At 38.6% G+C, this 19,657-nt stretch overlaps 1 protein-coding gene across 1 annotated transcript in view; it reads left to right on the top strand.

The window, feature by feature from the left end:
• st18 (ST18 C2H2C-type zinc finger transcription factor) overlaps nt 1–18,700 on the top strand; it is a 39,096-nt gene extending 20,396 nt beyond the window's left edge. Inside the window, exons 4-23 of the mRNA XM_070918899.1 lie at nt 1,789–1,840; nt 2,660–2,690; nt 2,909–3,096; nt 6,781–7,488; nt 8,220–8,354; nt 9,212–9,302; nt 9,397–9,489; nt 10,044–10,252; nt 10,552–10,751; nt 12,677–12,922; nt 14,129–14,238; nt 14,820–14,882; nt 15,196–15,264; nt 15,557–15,619; nt 16,045–16,125; nt 17,465–17,686; nt 17,851–17,939; nt 18,070–18,173; nt 18,285–18,431; nt 18,560–18,700. Of these exons, the coding sequence (XP_070775000.1) occupies nt 1,789–1,840; nt 2,660–2,690; nt 2,909–3,096; nt 6,781–7,488; nt 8,220–8,354; nt 9,212–9,302; nt 9,397–9,489; nt 10,044–10,252; nt 10,552–10,751; nt 12,677–12,922; nt 14,129–14,238; nt 14,820–14,882; nt 15,196–15,264; nt 15,557–15,619; nt 16,045–16,125; nt 17,465–17,686; nt 17,851–17,939; nt 18,070–18,173; nt 18,285–18,431; nt 18,560–18,700 (3,042 nt within the window). The remainder of the gene's footprint in view (nt 1–1,788; nt 1,841–2,659; nt 2,691–2,908; nt 3,097–6,780; nt 7,489–8,219; nt 8,355–9,211; nt 9,303–9,396; nt 9,490–10,043; nt 10,253–10,551; nt 10,752–12,676; nt 12,923–14,128; nt 14,239–14,819; nt 14,883–15,195; nt 15,265–15,556; nt 15,620–16,044; nt 16,126–17,464; nt 17,687–17,850; nt 17,940–18,069; nt 18,174–18,284; nt 18,432–18,559) is intronic.
• The last annotated feature ends 957 nt before the right edge of the window (nt 18,701–19,657 follow it).

A 19,657-nucleotide genomic window follows, 5' to 3' on the forward strand; every position in this document is an offset into this window, starting at 1 on the left:
CTATAATGTGTTATAAACCATTTATTCAATGTGTATACAGTATACTGCTTACAAAGGCTAAATATGGGGGATTGAAGTGTCACCATTTGACTTTAATATATCCATGACCAAATTCTTTCATTAATCTACACCATATAGCACTCTGCATGAAAAATGAATGATACATTGAGCAAAAGAATTGCCATACAATGATAATGAAAAGGTAAATTACATAAAGTTCTCAGCTCTCAGATTGTGTAGGGAATGTCAAATAAAAGCTCCCATTTGACCCTGCGTGTATCTATTTGTTCTGCTTTTGTAAACACTCAGCGTCACAGCGTTTGTCCATATTGTTGCCATGCCAGGACTAACTGTTAGCACACCAGAGCATCGACGGAGGCCTTCCTGGTCGTCTTGTTACTTGTCACTTCTTGTTACGTGAATTAGATATACAGTACCCTCTGCTTTGTCAGAATCACTTTTGTCATAATTATGTCAGAAATGCATGTATGTGCAGTGCTAACAAAAGAAAGGTTTCAGTTTGCTCGTCAGACTTATATAATATGTGAAACTGGATACGCAGCCCATGGTGAAAAAAAAATATATTGAGCTGTAGTCAAACACACAGCACAACATAATTGTGTTTCATTGGTTGGACAGGCTTTACACATTATTAGATGATTCCTAATGCATTAAGTCATAGCAAGCTGTTATTATTGCAAACATATTATTCTTAATTCATCCAGACAAATTAAAAAAAAAATACAAAAAGGTATAACAAGTTTAATGATAAAATACAGTTTTTAAAACATTTACATGAGAAGGGCACTTCTAAAATGTCAAATAAAGAAAAAAAAAATACCCTGGTAATAAACGTGTGTGAGTCATTGGTGATATTTCGGTACACTGATAACATCATTTGAACTTTGATTAAAGTCGATGTTACAATCTCAGGTTGCAGGATGTAAAAGCAACATTTTACCTTCAGAACAACAAATTTATACAAAATGTTGAAGTCTGTGTCTGTGTGGAAAAGTGTTAAAAACTAATGAGGCACATTCGTTTTTACAGAATGTAATCTATAGTGTTTGGGAGTTGTTTGTCTCAATAGGCTGTAGTAATCAAAAGTAATGAACCTATTATGAGCAGGACCTCTGAGGGCCCGGCGTGGCATTAAGAGTGTGGCACATAAAAGGTTTATTAAAGGAAATTAAGGTCCATCACTGCCACACCTGCTCCCCTATTATAAATGTATGACAGGTCAGTGCCTTCAATCACAACAGCAAACGAGAGAGAGGAGTCATGTTTCCCATTACCAGGGAAAAGTAACAGCATATCCTATGACTCACAGATTTCACTGGCCTGTGACCACTATACACCACCATCAGCCTGGAATAATTATGTTTAATAGGTTTTATTTGGGACCCACAAGCAACAGCCAGCGAGAGTGGATGGATTTTAGCAACTATTTTTGTCTAAACACACACACAGTGAGGTGCTGTCCATACTTTAATGTCATTATTTAGTGTCATTACATTTTTACTCACCTTTGAAACTTTTTCCCCCCCTAACATTATACTTTATGTGTTTGCATATTACTGATGTTTCAGGCGCTCTTTGTGATGTTGACGTGCACACAAATTGATTTGAAGGCTTACTGGCTCTGGTTGATGGACAAAAATCACCAATAATCTATAAAGTGTTTAAGCCTTTTTCCATTTCAAATAAAATAAATAAAAATGATAAATGAAATACATTCAAATTTGCCTGTTTAGTGGCTCATCTGGACATTGAATGTTTTATTTACAGATGGATTCTGATGGTGAGGAGCAAACCCTGAAAACATGTAACAATAGCACAGGTGAGTACAGCTTTCAGTTTTAGTTCGCTTTTAACTAAAACACGTGCACACACACATATTCCACTTACCGCCATGGGTTAGGGGTATCAGTTCAACAACCCAACTTTATAACTGTCAATTTTATGTATTATCTTACCGGTCTGAAGAGCACTGCACTGCCATTTCATTATTCAGAGGGGAATAACTTCATTAAATTGGAACACTGGCTCAAATTAGTTAAGGAGTGTGTATATATTGTGTGATTGAAAACCTCTAGACTGGATATGTCATTATGCAAGTGTTCAGGGCCTCTGAGGCCTGCCCGCTCACGATGGAGCTATTACTACATCTGGGGAAATTCATGAAAAGTGTTATTATTGGTTGTGCTTCATGGGAGTAGGGGCAGAACTTGTGAATGAGATTTACGCGGGCCTCTGGGAAAATTGATTTACCCTTTTAGATCATGTTGTCAAAGCTGTCAAAGGATGAGCTGCTGTTGGTCTCCCAGAGAATGAGCAGACTGAATGAAAAGCTTTTCAGATCAATGAAGAGACCACTTCTCCATCCTTATGCTGATTATACCCGATGGCATTGTAAAAGAGAATAAAATCTATGGTAAAAGGCCACATAAACCAGTATTAGCGCAGGTGGTGTCATCCCTAAAACATTATCTACAAAACAAATATTTGCAGAAGATTGTAAAAATTTCATTAGCATCAGCCCAAAAGTAGTGAGTCGCCTTGAACCTTTGATGAAGAATATGCCGACAGATGCTGTGCTACTGTAGTGGAAATGTAAACATGACTTTTTATCTGTTCTTTTTTGGCCTTTATTTCACAGGGCTGGCTGACTGCATCACTGAGACTCACAGGTGAAATTTTATGATGAATTTTCCCCATCTTTTTCATCTTAATGGAATGGAAAAAAGGAAATACTTTCTTCCTCCGATCATAGATGTGATTCATTAAGAGGGTTTTAACTTCATATAAAAAAAGTCTCAAATTTTATTAACTGGACGTTCAAAATGAGCCAACTGAGGCCTTTTATTGACCCTGCTGTGCTTTTTGTCCATTCCCCTCTTCCCTCCAGCCCATATGGGTCCGTGGCGAGGAAGAGGAGTGCTCAGGAAGGGGTGCAGGGCGCCCCCGTCAACAAGAGAAAGTCCCTGCTGATGAAGCCCCGCCACTACAGCCCCAGCGAGGCATGTGAAGAGGAGAGCGAGGACCTGGCACCGCCACAGGACAAAGAAGAGCTGAGGAACATTGACACTCCAGCAGGTAAACAGATGTCCTGTTGTTTTGTCTGTTTTGATGAACAATTGACGCTGAATTTTAAAATCCCATCTGTTGCATTCATATTTCCCTCCCTCTGCCATCAGCCAGCAGCCGCAGTCATTGTGCAGTGGAAGTGAAAGACTACACTGCTGGGTCCACATTAGTTGTGTCTCACGTCCACAAATTGAAGTTTTGACAGCTGATCTGCCATGATATTTCTGGCGTGGCTTTACCCTCTTTTGGTGAGGCCAGATTTCAGACCCCTCATCTGTCCTTTTTCAATAGCTGGTCCAAACCCATTGAATCCATAGAATGAACCACTCAATGGGGGAGTGCACCAGTTCACTTTGATTTAAATTAAACTTCCTCCATTCTTCTAAACTGAATTTTTATTGAAGTTGCCCATTGTGAAAAACAAATGAGGCGTCAACATTGCCTGGCTGATGTTCTAATGTTTTACCGTTTTGTTTTTTACAAAGGCTTAACCAAACCCCGGGAACATTTCATCAACAACAGTTAAAAAATGTTTATCTTCACTTATGCCACTGTCCTTTTCAGGAGCGAAAATGTTTTCTTTTTTCCTAATGAATTGAATTTTGTGCATTTTGGCAACAATGCTCGTGGTGTACATGTGCATTCTCTCCCACTATAATCTGCACTGATTTGGTATATTTTTAACGATGTAACTAAGCAACAAACGTAATTGTCCCTTTCAAAAGCTTTTGTTAGACCCTCTAACACAGTCTAATACATAATTAGGCATAATGTCTACAGCTCATTATAGTACACATGTGTGTAGTTAAATGGACCAGGAGAGCAGCTCACTGAATTGTGTGGATTCATTGGAAATGGAATTTATTTGTTTCCTGGGTTCATATTACATTACAATTATCTAAGTAATTCACTGTGCATCATCAGGTTTTCCTTTTGTTGTTGTCTATGCTAGATACTTTTTCTTTTTGTCATCCAACATTGATTGACTGATTGTTTTGACTGTATATTTTCTTTATTTGAACCTGATATTCAGTGAACTAGCTTTAAAACAAAACAAAATACTGCCAGAATAAAAGTGAAGAGTGTTAAATGAACACAGATTTTTGATAAACAATTTCAGAACATATTTTGATGAATTTGGGGGCTATTTTCTGTGGAAAAACAAAAATTGGAAAAGTGGACTGGAGGCATTAAGAATTTTTGCAGTATGAAGCTGGTCATATCTGCATTTTAACAAAAAGGGAGAAAAATAAGCCTCTCGTTTGGTCGAGCCACACTGCGTTCAACTCCAGCCAACTGCAGCCCTGCTGCAGAGTGCTGGTAATGGCTATTCTGGAGTACAAACTGTTCACCTGTTCCAACACACAAACCACCGGAGGGATCCAAGTTTTTTTCCTCCATCTCTTTCCTTTTTTCACTGCACTTCTGTGTCTCTGTGTTTGTGTGTGTGTGTGTGTGTGTGTGTGTGTGTGTGTGTGTGTATACGTCTGTGTGCTTGTCTCACTGTATGCGGCTGTGTCAGGCCGGGGAGTCCATCTGGATGAAAAACAAAACCCTTGTTGCTCGCTTCATAAATGTAAATACGTGTAACTGGCTTTAATTTTCCATTCAACAGGGTTTGTCTTTAGACACCTCTTTTCAAATATTGTTTGCAGCAGGGAACACATACTAACACACTGTAATGTTGCCTGAGCAAAATGCATGTGAAACCTAGACATGTCAAATTCCACTCTTAATACTCACATATTTACAAAAACAGTCTGTCTTTTTATTAGTACCTCATAATTTATGTTAAAGCTCTTTTGGTGAGGATTAAGTTTTTGTGCTGCTCCCATTAATAAGTCGTAACTCTCTGTCTGATAATGCCTGTATCATCCTCAACAGTGTGTGATCTGATTCTCACAATCCATCTATCTTCTCAATGAATCCTACTTTTGGTTCGCTCTCTGGTGTCTAGCCACTTAAGAGGATATAGGCCCTGTGGACCTATATCCTGCCTACTGAAAGTAAAAACCCTCACTGCCCAAAGAGCCTTAATCGAGCATAAGTTTGAATGGTTTTGGGGGGATCAAGTGAGATTTTGTTGAATCAATCCAGATGATAGCTTTCTATTGTTAATCACTGACCATGACTTATTATAATCAGTGGTGTTAATAAAGTGTTGTTTCAGATGCATTTTGAGGGATAACCCTAACCCTCTTTGTCTGTTCCACTGATCAGACTTTCAGTGCGTCACAATCGTGTGGCTTTCTGTACATGTGAACAGGATTTCTGGATTCAGACGAAAAGATAGACAGCAAAAGGTCAATACAAGGAAAATTATTGAGAGCACTCACACAAAATAAGCTGGAGAAAAGAGATCATGCGAAATTACAGTAAAATTTAAGAGGAAATGCATATATAGTTTATTAATCTGCATTAATGGTTGTACATTTATCATATATGGTAATATATGGTTTTTAAAACTCAAAAGCCAGGAGTTTTAGTGAGTCATCTTCAAAAACAAATAGATGACATTATTAGGAAAGCTCCTCTAACTCTCTAATTAGATAAAACATTCTATTAAATGATCTTTTCCTGCAGCATCTTGCATTTTAATGGTCCATTACGAGTTGTTCATATTTTTACACTAATATAATACCAAGGACATGTCAAAAATGTAACTGAGCAACATAACTACTTTTAAAACACAGAGTTTATAATAGAAATTAAACAAATTTTTCTATTTTTAAACATTAAAAAGCATCCTGTTTTTATGCACCCAGACAAGTTACTTTTAAAAGCAAATTTAATCTTAATACCATGGTATTTTCATTTAATTTCTTTCAACCACTGTTTTTTCTTAGGATTCTGCACCTGAATTAAAAATACAAAATGAATCTACTAATTACTTGTATTTTTCAGCAATTTTGGGTAATTCACTAAGCAAGTCACTCGTTTCTGTGGGCACTATTGTGCTTTTATCGCTTTTTTCTGTAACAAAAATGGTCAGTTTCTTGACCGAGGTGTACGGTTGGCTTCTCCTAAACCAAGTTGTTCGTCACAGACAGCAGCAGCTCACAGAGATTTCTCTCTTTTATCTTCATGTTTGCGGTTTCCTCCATCTGTGTTTTCAGGAATCCTCTTCACTTTCCTTGTTCTCATCCCTAGAAACACCAATTATGGGTTTTTAAATCAGTTTAGCAGATGACAACATGTTGCTGCTTAGCTTGCACTTAACAATACACATAACTAATTAAAAACTGGTGTTCACTGTCCACCACACAGTAAATCCCTCCATAATCTTGTCCTAAATCTATATTGGGTTGTAGCTCCAATTGAAGATACAGAGGAAGAAGAAAACAATTGTGTTTCTCATCTCCTGGTTTCATGTTCAACTAGCAGACAGAAGGGTCATATATGTTTTCTAAAATGTACTTGAATTGCTTGGACATCTTGCAACCTTATGATTATCATTTCTATTGCAACATGTGTTCTTATTAATCCTCTAGAAGGTTATAAAAAACATGTTTTTCTCAAGATATTATTTGTAGAAAAGTAACACAAAATCTAAAACCTTTAAAGGATTTGAAGAAGATTATTGAGGACATACAATTCTTATCCTGTATGTGACTGAGGGGTCACAACAGAGCATGTTTGGTCTGTCAAGTCTTGAAAACACATACAATAATAACTGTTTTCTTGTTGTTTTAGACGGAAACTTAAGTGCAATCAATGGAGTTCCCAACAAAAATGGCTGCCATGATGCGGCAGCAAAGTCCAGCGATTCTCTCGGATGGTCGGAAGTTACATCTAATGGCTCGCCACGGTGTGAGCCGGACACATCTGAGCGTCTGATGGATGAAGATGATGAGGACCTCCTTAATAATGAAGAAGAAGACCAAAGTCAAGACAGGATGAGCGGTACGTCATCACCACAGAACCCGTATGAAGACATGAGGGAGGCTGAGTGGGAGCCTCTGCCTCTGTCTGCCAAGGTGAACGGCTCAGGCTGCAGCCCCTCCAGAGCCTCTGAAGACCTTTCAGGCAGGAACGGCCACATGAGAGAAGAGCCACACTCAGAGTTAGGTGGTCTGATGGGCAGAGCGGGTATCTTTCAGGCTGAGGCTCTAAGATACAGGCCACTCCCCACAGAGGAGGACAGTGAAGGGGAGGCGGAGAGGCCACCTCGGCTGGATGGCTGGGCTCTGGGCCTCCACGAGAGAGGCCTGGAAATGAACCGAGGGAGGGTGAACCTCAGCCTGTTGGAGCAGGCCATAGCTTTGCAGACGGAGCAAAGACAGGTCCTACACCACGCCTACAGGGAGATGGACCGGTTCCTCATGGAGCAGATGACCAATGAGCGAAGGCACAATAGGATGATGGACATGGACAGCAGACTCACCTATCACGGAGGAAAAGGTAACAACATGGAGGGAAAGACCTGTGACGTAAGATGAAGCTGATCTAAAGATAAACACAGTCTTAAGAATCAAATGTGATCGGCATGGGAACGAACAGTTTTCACAAATCAGATAGACCACTTGTGATTTGGATGATTGGTCGCTCAAAAAAACATTTAAAGGAATAAAAGAAGCATACGCAGGGATGGGGGGGTGGAATCAGAGGGAGGAAATCCTCTTAAGTACTAAAAACATTTTGGCAACAAGTGAAGTAATAAATAAACAGACTAAAATAAAGAAGAACAAAATTTTCTGATGGAATTGCTACTACTCAGAATATTGGATTTTGATAGGAATCAACTGGATATTTAACCGTGACCATAAGTCTTAAATCCTCCTAAAGTACCTCGCATGTTTCCCTCTGATTCTTCAAATGACTGCAGCTAAATGTGTAATCCTAGATGTAATCTTTCGATGGATGGGCATTAAGAAGTGAATGCTCTGTGTTGAACTGCAGCCTTAACTAAAATGACAGATTAATAGATGCATTTTGTGGAAAAAGTGTGTAGCTTTGCATGATATTTCAATCTGTTTGACCTATGTACAATATGTATACAGGAAAGTGCATTATATGTATATTTCACTTATTTCTTGGTAGAACATGTGTAAAGACAGAGGGGCTTTGGTAGGCTTAGGCAGCGGTACAGTGGTTGTATTATATTTATTAATTGTGTTTTTCTGTGTCCGCAGATTCTCCACGTACAGATAAAAAGGACATAAAGTGTCCAACTCCTGGCTGCGATGGCACTGGTCATGTGACCGGCCTGTACCCACATCACAGGAGTTTATCTGGGTGTCCTCATAAAGTCCGAGTTCCTCCTGAGAGTAAGTCACACAAGCAGTTCTGTGTATAGATGCTGTATATTGGACGATTTATACTTATAAAAATTGCCAGGATTTACAATCAGTCACAGTAATTGAAATCCTCTTAGTACGGACCCAAAGAAGAAAGACCTGCTCATACATTTAGTTTAATTCATGGTGCATGAAACTTTTCAAATGAATTTAAAGGATGTCTTTCTCTCTCTTTCTCATAATGTGTTGTAATGTGTGAATATTGAATTCTTTTTTTTTTTTCTCCCCTCACACTGGCGATTGTTAAGTCATTTCAATACAACTCAACAAACATTCAACATTAAACAGTAATGTTACAAAAGGAACAGAAAAAGTAATTAACTTTTTCAAAAAAGCGCATGCTCTTAGACTGGAGGCAGTATTTGCAAATCAAAGGGCTAGCTAACGCAGCATTCAAAAATAAATAGACAACTCCAACAAACTAATTGGAGAATGTGTACAGCAAAGAAGTTTCTAAGGATACAGAGCGGACCTTTAACGACGCGTTTGTTTTGAAGAATATAATCAGCTGTCTTGTTACGCTCCTCTTTGCACTAAGCTATTTACATTTCAGCCACATTACAGCATCCCTCACAATGAGAAAGCCTTTTGATTTTTTCTCCTGCTTCTGTCTCTGTAGGATCTTTGCTCTATAGGCACTAATGTACCAACCAGTTACATAAATGATCATTTAATGTATGAAAATGTATTTTTATTTCAAAAATGCTCAGTGTATAAATATATATGTTTACCATCTTATAATCTGTCGGCTTGATTATGTCTTACATGTTGAATTATGTTGGACATGTTCCTCTTTCTGAGCTCATGTCCTGTCCTCGTCCCCTCAGTCCTGGCCATGCATGAGAACGTCCTCAAGTGCCCTACACCCGGGTGCACAGGAAGAGGCCATGTCAACAGCAACCGTAGCACCCACCGGAGGTACGTCCACAGGAGAAAGCCATTAGAAATCTGCACCCTGTTCATAGATGAGTTACAGTATTAGGCTAATGTGTTTGATTTCCTCCCCAACCAGTCTCTCAGGCTGCCCCATCGCTGCTGCAGTGAAAGTCTCCAAACCTCAGGACGAGAGCCTGAAATGCAGACAAACACCTGACCGCTCACCGAGGTATGCTGCCAGATAACGTTGAGGGTTTTCACTGCTATCAGTGTGGTCACATGTGCAGGGAAATAATTACAACAAGCATCCAGAAATCATATTCAGCTCTGTAGTGGACTGAAGTTGTAAAGACGTAACTGAGGTTATGCAAAAAAGTGATAAACACTATTATTGTTGAGGAGAGTGTGGGATATTTTTATGCACTGATCCCAGCAGAACACACAGTCTATTTCAAGCTTTCCAAGCAGACATAAGCAACGGTTGCTGGTCCTGTGAGCTCCTCTCTATTAGAGATGATAAAAGAGCGGAACTCTTTGTTCCCTGTGGATATATCATGGGCATGATGCCCACTCCTACTATATTAATTAGTCTGGCAACCTGGCTGTGGATCTACAACACACATCAGATCCCAGACTCTATGTGTACAAAAGCACTGGCATCCCTGAATGGTTTAAAACAATGTCTATACTTAAGTGCTTAATATGAGCTGGTTGGGCACTTGATATTTCACAATTTCTGCACAATAAAAAAAGTATTATTTTCTCTAATTTGTCTCCTTGTAGAGCCATCGGTTTGATAAAGAAGTTTGAGATGAACCAGTTGAACTACAGGCTCTCTCATCCAGTAGCAGCCTTGCAAACGAGCCTCACAAAAGACATGGACAAGTACAGCAGAATCCGCTTTGATTACGCCAGCTTTGATGCACAGGTCTTCGGCAAACAGCCTCTGATGGGGACCAACCACGACCAGGAAATGTCACATTTCCCTGATTGTAAGTTTCATGCATTTTATTTGAAACAAAAAACAGGTTAACATGGTATTGAGGCTGAATAGATTTTTGTTGCATGTTTTACGTATGGAGCTTTTGTTTCGGCCACAAAATTAATATTAGCCCACAACGTGCAATGTCCTGTTTATCACATTTTAAGGATTGCATCTATCTTCTTTTTGTATCAGTGGTTGTTGCTAAAACCAACAAATATCAACCTCCAACTTGTTTTCTATGTACTATTAAGTTTGAGTACCTGGTGTCTCAGTAACTAAATTATTTGCTAATTATTTGTCTTTTAGCACCTCAGCAGTATCCTGGCTTCCTTGGTGCTCCAGGTGGCCGCTTGCCCACCTCTGGTCAGCACAGCCCGCCGAGTCAATTCAAAAAAGAAGACGGTCTCCAAGCCGCAGCAGCAACCGCCGCCATCCTTAACCTCTCCACTCGCTACCGGAAGAACATGGAGGCTGTCGCCGGCCGGCCCTTGGCAACCTCCACAAAGGTAATCAAATTAGACCACTTGGAAAGGTATTTAATGTGGTCATTTTAAAGGAACTCTGATTTGTGTATAAAAAGGGAAGACATCAAAAGACAAAATTTGGCAAAGGGAGCTTGGCGCTCTGGTGGCAGAAAAACAAGGAGGTTTCCACTCCATAAAGCTTTAATGTACACAAATGAAAATTTGTGTAATCACATCAAAGAAGGAGAAATACAATCAGCCTTCTTTCCCAATTACAACGACTCGCAGATTTCTTTTCCAAACATGTGGTAGTGTATTTAGTTTCGACATCAGCTGGCATGTAAAAACCCTGAACTGTTGTCTGAAACTGCATCTTGCCCGCTGCAGATGGCAGAGGATATTTTGCTTAGTTATATGATCCAGCATAGGCTGTGTGTCTACACCAGATAGTCTTTAAAGGCATTTTACTGGATTAGGCCAATCAGCTAAAGGAGTTAACATCTGAAAAGTTTAATTCACCCAAAATCCAAACTCTTCTTGGAAACATGTGCGGGTCCAAAATCTCTTCTGCTGTCATTATCTCCAACGCGGCATTGTGTTCAGTTTTTTCCAAACTCACTTCATGATTAATATTGATCACATTCTGTGGGTTACATACGTGCACACTGTACTGTAGATGATTCAAGGTTTCCACACCTACACAGCACAGATCCTTGTCTCCCAGCTTGTTGAGCTGAGAATGTGGCCTTGTACCAGGTACCAGCCCACTGAATGAATAAAACAGTGTTAGCAAGTTAATCATCTGTTCTCATTTACAGCTTAGTTGTCTTGGAGAGACGTACAGAATAAAGAACAGCTTTCATGTCTGAAAAAAAGGGGCCATATTTAGAGTGTTATATGTCGTCGGATGCTTTAACTTATCTGCATATGTGCATATATTACACGTTGAAATATCGCACACAAAAAGCACCAAAGAGCTGGCCTTTAAAGCGTGAAAACAAGCAGATTTTACTTATTTAACATAAATGACATTATTAATTAATCAATAATAGCAAAGAAAAATAACTAAATCCTGAGTTTTAGTTTATACTTGCAGCTAAAAACAACATTAAAATCTAAATAAATCACCAAAAGTCTTTAGTTTTACACTGGTGTTATTTTGATTAGATACACACATCATCAAATGGCTGGATAATTAAAGTGGACAGCCACATCCAATGTTCATGTAAATTATCCCCTTTAATTAATTTGAAAAGCTCCCCTTTGTTACAAAAAAAATAATGATGTATAGGGTTTAATGAAACATATGCGTTGAATAATTGGTTTCATTTATGGGAAAGGATTTCAGCATTTAATGAGGTAAAACTTTTAATACCATAAAACAGCCATAAGTCATCATGCTATTGCGTTTCAGCACAGAAACGGCAAACACATCTGTCAGCGGGGAAACTTATGCCACATTAAGCTTTTTAATTTTTGCTATAATAATGATGACCTAAAACCAGCAACCCCCCCCCCCCCCCCCACAGCTGCCATCTTGGTTGTGTGTCCTAGAAAACAGATGACACAGCTGTCACTGAAAAACTACACACCAGTGATTATTTTTTTGTGTTCAGCAGAATTAACGCTGGCTTAGTTTGGTACTTTGTCTGGTGTGAGATAACCACTGTATGTATTATTTAAATACATTGTTTGTTTGCTCTGCACTTCAAGCCATTTTTCATGTTTACAGAGAAATGTTGGGTTCAAGTTTACCATATCGCTGCTGTCATATTAATCACACATCGTACTGTTCCTTTTAGTGTAATTAGAAAAGAGGTTCTATTTTTATCCCCTGATTCATTTGTTTTCATATGTTAGCATGCGCTGCAATGATATGTGACACTTTATTTATTGTTCCCTTCTACAACATGTTGTGACATGTATTCATTCATTAAATGTTGAGGATTGAACTTTTTTACCTTTAGGACATGCTCATAGAGGTGGATGAAAATGGCACCCTGGACTTGAGTATGAAGAAGTGCAAGGAAAACGTAAAAGCCCAGACAAAAACACCTTTGGACGACCCGCTGTCCCCTTCCGAGTCCAGTATGTCCAAAGGCGGGAGCGTGCTCATCAGCCCCGCCTTCTACCAGCCGCTGTGTGAGAGAGACAGCTGGGAGAGCCCCATCCCTGTCAACTTCAGCTCTGCACACGTTTTACAGGACGCAGAGGTAAAAAACAACAACTGACACTTTGGATGTAACCTAAAAATGTAGAGACAGGAGATTAGAAATACTGAGGTCATGAGTTAAAGTCACCCAATACCCCGCTCTCTAGATTTCTTGAAAATGTTTAAATAATTAGAATTTTTCATATTATATTTACATTTAGCTGTGCAAATATATTTTCTGAAAGTTTCTTCTGAAATAAACACACCACAACTAAACTCTAACTAAAATAACTATCTCAGAGCTCTCTCTCTATTATCCCTGTAATTGTGACCAGATTACATAGTTCTTTCCAGGAAACTTACACTTTTAGGAATTTACTAACCCGCAATAAAGTGTTACCATTTCAGAGTTTTCTATGTATTTACTCACAAGTTGTCAAAATTTGTCTAGAAATGTTTTTAAAGCAGTCACTTTTAGTCCTGCAGTAGCAAAAATCAGTCTACAGATGGTACAATTTAGTCTCAAAAGTCAAATTTAGACTAAAAACAGTTAAAGTAGCCAAATTTAGTCTCTAAATAGTCACATTTAATCAAAAAATAGTCAAATTTATTCTAAAAGCAGTTACAGTAGCCCGCTGTAGTCTAAAAATAGTCAAATGTAAACCAAAAATTGTCAACTTTAATCTGAAAATATTCAAATTGAGTCTAAAAATACTTGAATCAGCCCAAAACGTTTTGTAACAGTTGAATATAAAATCACCCCAGGTTACTAAAATCGCCATATTTCCAGGAGAAAAAACAGACGTCCTCGATGTTAGCTACAGCGCTGCAAGTAACATACGTGCCTAAGGGCCTGAATGAATCTTAATCTGGTCTTTAAAGGTTTTTCTTTTCTTTATTTCGCAGGTGGTATTCATTAGTAGTTGATATCAGGAGTTATCACATTTGACCTACTTTTAAATCATACACAACATCTGGCGACTCCTGTCTGTGAAAAAAAAAAGAAAAGGAGACCCATACGTCATGGCTTCACATCATACATACTATGTGGATTAAGTATGACTTTAAATGGATGTATGGTTTACTACAGTATAAGTATCCCTAAGCATAATCTCTCTGCCTTGCACTCTAACCCCCAGGGCTTGTGTTTTAAGAGTATTATACAGGGCTTTTCATTAATTATTCACTTTTAGGTCATTGCAGATCTTGGTCAGGTTTGATATTTCAGACAGTTAAGGCCTTGTTTCTACTTTTTCTTTCTCCGCAGGAGGATTACGATCACATCTCCTTGGAAGACCAACACTATCAAGGAGACGGCAGCATGATGAGTTCCAAAGCCAAGCTGCTATTACGAGATTCAAAGAAAGAGCTTTTGAGGTACGTTACGTGAAAGAGCGAAACAACTCGAGGCATCTTTATTCAGTCAGCTGTGAATGATGTGAGCTTCCCTTTTAGTTGGCAGATGGTCAGTATGAACAATACAAACCATACCTTTGTTTGAATAGGACAGTGTGATATAAGTGAGTCAAAACACACTGAAACTCACTGTGTTACCTATCATTGTAACTGCAGGTTCATGTGGAGCAGAAATGTATCTATTTGAAAGTGAGTTTCCTCCCTGTATGTCCTGTACAAGCTTACAACTCTTCACTCTTGTAGTTAGAGTGCATGCTCTGCTGGGTCTCCTCTTAAGAATCACACCACAAGTAAAGTAGGATCCTCTAGTTTCCACAGCACAGCACCCCCTCAGTGACATTCAGCGACATTATCAAACTGAATGTTGAGCAATATAATAATAATAATTTCTCTACTAAACTTCCCGCTGTACTAACTCTTTTTTTTTCTCTTTAATGCCCATGAAAAGGTTGTCAGTGTAAAAGAAAGATTCAGTTCAAGCTTGGCAAAGTCTGTGGGAAGTAGAGTAATCTGTGCATTAAATGCTTTGTGCTCTCCTGCAGCTGTCCGACCCCAGGCTGTGACGGCAGCGGCCATGTGACGGGGAATTATGCATCACATCGGAGGTACTGTAATTAATTACACTCTCATTAGCACCAGCTAACAGATATATAGACACGGAAAACAGTGTTGATTGTTTAGTTGTGTTGATTATTACAGTCGAAAACTTGTCACAAAACTTAAAGAGTTAGATTTTATATCATATGTCATTTTGTAAAAACACGGTGACATGAAAAGGCTTTCTCGTGAGGAGGAAGTGGAATTGTGTTTTCAAGTAATTTTGTATAAATATGCATTGAGACATTGTATTAAGATTATTCAATTCAGCTGTGATCAAAGAGTGCATTAAAATGACTGTTAGCTCTTTATCCTCTCTAGTGTGTCTGGATGTCCCCTGGCTGACAAAACACTCAAATCACTGATGGCAGCCAACTCTCAGGAACTAAAGTATGTGTTTTGAAAACTGTTATTGTTGCTAAAGGATTTTTCACATTCACGTTGAACTAGGCAGCTTGTTTTTTTTTTTGGCCTCAGTTTGGGTCAATGCTTTTCTTTCCCTTTTCTTTCCTTTTCCTTTTCCTTTCCTTTCTCCGGCACATTATGCATGATTTCTATGTACTCCACATGAAGTTGTTTTGCTGTTTGTCTTTACCTTTCTGCATATTAGCATGAATCCGCCGCTCTGCTCGCAGTCTTTTGCTGTAAAAAGCACCTGGTCTCTGTGTCTCTCAACCTGCAGGTGCCCAACACCTGGTTGTGATGGATCTGGACATGTGACTGGGAACTATGCTTCGCACAGAAGGTAGCAGAGAAAAATCATCGCAACTGAGCATGAAATACATTTGTCAGATCCATGACATTCAAACAGATGGTGAAAGTCTCACTTTATGCTGCAAAACATGCTGCACTTTTTGAATTCTTGTTTTTATTGATTTATTTGGCTGCCTTTTCATCTATCTGTATATCTATCTGTCTATGCATTCATTTATTATTTTAAAATCCAAATTTAGTCACATTTTGAAGCTGTTTTAGTACAACTTTACAACAAAATAACAGGTTGCTATGTGCTAATGCAGAGTACAACTTCCTCACTGATTAAACATTTATTTATTTAGACATAACTGAAACGCCATAAACCTCGCAGCTGCCTGTAACAATTTAGCTTTTATTTTTACTCTTAAATAGATTTCCTTCACGTTAACCCATACGGTCTCCAATCATTTGTAGCTTGTCAGGATGTCCACGTGCCAGAAAGGGAGGTTTGAAGCTCACACCAAACAAGGATGACAAAGATGAGCAAGAGCTTAAGTAAGAGATTTTTTTTCTTCTCATCCCATGCTGTCATATTTTTTTGTTTCAAAAATAAAATAAGAAAACATTGTGGAAAAAATGCGTCATGCTTTTATGCCTGGGGAATTATACCTGGAGGCCATTAAGTTAAACAAAGAAAATAATACTTCTCTCGTCGTAACATTAGTGAATTATTTTCTAAGGATTAGCAGCATGTTTTTGTGGGATTTTTTTCAGGGTTTTGTATTTTTTCCTATTTTCTGAATGGAATATCTGGCTTATTACTCTTCACTGAGTGCTTTCTTTATAATTATAGTATATTAAGAAAATGTTGAATTGCCCGATCCGATGGCATTGCACTCATTGGCAGCTTAATCATTGTCTGTGAAAGTGTTATTGGAAAAAAAAATAATGTAATTGATTTGCAGTTTAAATCCAAAGTCAGATATATGAGCCCTTGTTTACTTATACATCTGGACACTGATTTTTTCTTTTTAATTACTAATGCAAGGGCACGAGCTTAGGAATTAGACTGGAATAGATCTCATACACATTAAGAGAGAAAGGGAGAGAAAGGGGGATGGTAGCAAATGTCCCTACATTATTGTAAATAGTGGGCCATATGGCATGCCTCCATTGTCCTGATGCCTTGCATCAAGCTACCTACCTGTGGTAGTTGTAAGTAATGGCACTGGTGTTGTTTTGTCCTCTAAGTGCTGCTGTGCTGTCGAGTAACAAAATGCTGAAACAGGCTTTTTGCAGCAGCACTCTACAGCATGTGTGCCATTTGTATCATCTCAGGTGACCTTTCACCTTTATCAATAAGGGAAAGGGTTGGCCACCTCCAAATTACATTCTTTCGCATGAGGGGATACATGACAATTATCTGTAATTCATGTCACTCCATTACTGACCTGCAGAAAACAGGCCTGAAAATGCGACTGACAAACTCTTAATGATATTCAGCGCGAGTTGTGCTTATGTTTTCCAGCACAAATATCAGCAACCTCAAAGCATATCCACCAAACAGAGCGGTCGCTCTACCTCAAGTTTTAGTGGATTAGTAACTTAATAGTTAATGCGATTATTTCTAGTTTTGGCGACTTTATTTTTAATCAGCATTTGGCTGGATTAATCAACTTAATGGTTAACAAATCTTCCGGTCTAGTTATTGAAAGGGAGATTTTTTCTTTTTTTTTAATGATGTGGTTGTTATTTTTTGAGTAGTTAAATATCTTTGTTTTGTCTGTGGCACAGAAATGTTATTAAATGTAAGTCAGTTAACATTTTCCCTGAGTGAATCAGCAGTGTTTGCAGGTTTACAACATGTACGGCTCTCTGTCTGTTTCTCTGGTAGGTGTCCAGTAATGGGATGTGACGGGCAGGGCCATATATCGGGAAAATACACATCCCATCGCAGCGCAGGCAGTTGTCCGCTTGCTGCCAAAAGACAGAAGGAGTCGTCCATCAATGGGCTGCCCTTTGCCTGGAAGGCCAATAAACAGGAACTGCCCCATTGTCCCTTGCCTGGCTGCAATGGCCTTGGACATGCCAATAATGTGTTTGCCACTCACAGAAGGTAAGGTCGCCTGTCCTCCATTTTATCTCTAAACAATGCTGCCGGTCGACATGTTGCATTCTTACAATGGCACCTTTACTCTCATTCAAAGTCTCTATTGAAGGTTTGTCAGTTTTGTGATATTCTCCCACCTAAAAATTGTCATTTATGACCCGCTGAACTAGCTTGTCGGGTTGCCCACTGAACGCACAGAGTATCAAGAAAAAGCACTCAGAGGAAGAGATGATGACTATCAAACTGAAAGCCAGCAGTGGTAAGCTACTCTGACATGCTGTGTGGTATGAAAACACTGAAGTATTTTGCAGTTACATTTGTCTTGGCATGGAGAATACCAATATTTGAATATCTGAGCATGATAAATCAGATAATATGCTTCAACTCAGGTGTTGAAAACAAAGAAGATATTCAACATTTGGATCATGAAATTAAGGAACTGAATGAATCCAACATGAAAATAGAAGCAGATATGATGCAACTCCAAACCCAGGTAAATATCCACTCTGACAAGTTTATTTTAAAGGACAGAGGTTTGAGATCTTTGCTCGCTCAATTTGACGGGTTTCTTTTTTCTTTTTGTTTGTTTTTTTGTACCCGAAAGCAGATATCGTCTATGGAATGTAACCTGAAGACAATTGAAGAGGAGAACAAGATGATTGAACAGCACAACGACAGCCTTCTGAAGGAGCTCGCTCGCCTTAGCCAAGCCCTCATTAACAGTCTAACAGACATTCAGCTGCCTCAAATGGTACAGTAAGCCTTGGACTACACTACAACTCATTATATCTAACCTGTCCTGGACGAAATCTCATTTTCTATAAATTGTCATTTCTGCTGTGCTGTTTTCACTAATAGTCAAACATGTTTTTGTTGCAGGGACCCATCAGTGAGCATAATTTTGAAGCCTATGTGAACACATTAACTGATATGTACAACAACTCGGAGCATGAATACTCTCCAGAGTGCAAGGCCCTCTTGGATAATATCAAACAGGCTATTAAGGGCATCCATGTTTAAGCTGTAGAGCTACCACGAGGTTTGTTTGACTTGGGATAATGGCACTAGATCGCTCTATTTTACTGAGGAGTGCTGGCTTGGCTGCATGTATAAGACAAGGCTTTCGGAAATGTGTTTGGCATTTCCCGGTAAATACACTGCACTGAGAAAATTACCAGCCAGATTTGTAATGCTTTTACTGTTTCTGCATTCACTTGATATGTTTATCCTGGTGAGACTTTTACCCCCTCTTGCACTTAATTATTTTGTATGGTTTGCTTGATTTTAATCAGTACGTGTTCATGTCATTCTTATATTATCGCTATTTATTATTATATTTGTTCATCTGTGTATTTATTTCCTCGATTTTTATTTATTTCTAGAATTGTAAATGCTTAATATTTGAGAAATCTGTTTGACTTTCTGCACATTGTAAATTACATAGAAGCACATTCCAATTTCATGGCATACTTTCGCCATCTAGTGTTGAAAAACGTATATTATTATTATTATTATTATTATTATTAATAGTTGGAGCGCCCTTCAAAGTAAAAACCTACCAAAACGACTAAGCATCAATATTTTTAAGCATTGCTTTTGCTCTGTTTATTGGAAAACTGAATGTATGGTAAAGACAAAGTGAACACCGAGATCAAAAAAAATGCAATGCAACTGTACTGTACCTTTTTTCTTCTTAACCAATAACAGCTGAATGCAACCAGGAAGTGACACTGAGCAAACATGCAACATCATTCGGTGACCTGAATGTCAGATTCTGCTTTTGCATAGCGTGCCACAAGAAGAGTGCAACAAAAATAAAAAAATCCACTTTGTCAAGATGTCTTTTTTTTAAATATAGATATTAAACTGCCTTCTGTGCACACACTTTGGAGTGTGCATATAGTATGTGCCTAAATGTATATGAATCCATAAAAATATACGAGTACTATGTTTTGTGGTAGGACAGTATTATGTGGA

This window comes from Enoplosus armatus, chromosome 14 (genome assembly GCF_043641665.1).
Source record: "Enoplosus armatus isolate fEnoArm2 chromosome 14, fEnoArm2.hap1, whole genome shotgun sequence".
Taxonomy (NCBI): domain Eukaryota; kingdom Metazoa; phylum Chordata; class Actinopteri; order Centrarchiformes; family Enoplosidae; genus Enoplosus; species Enoplosus armatus.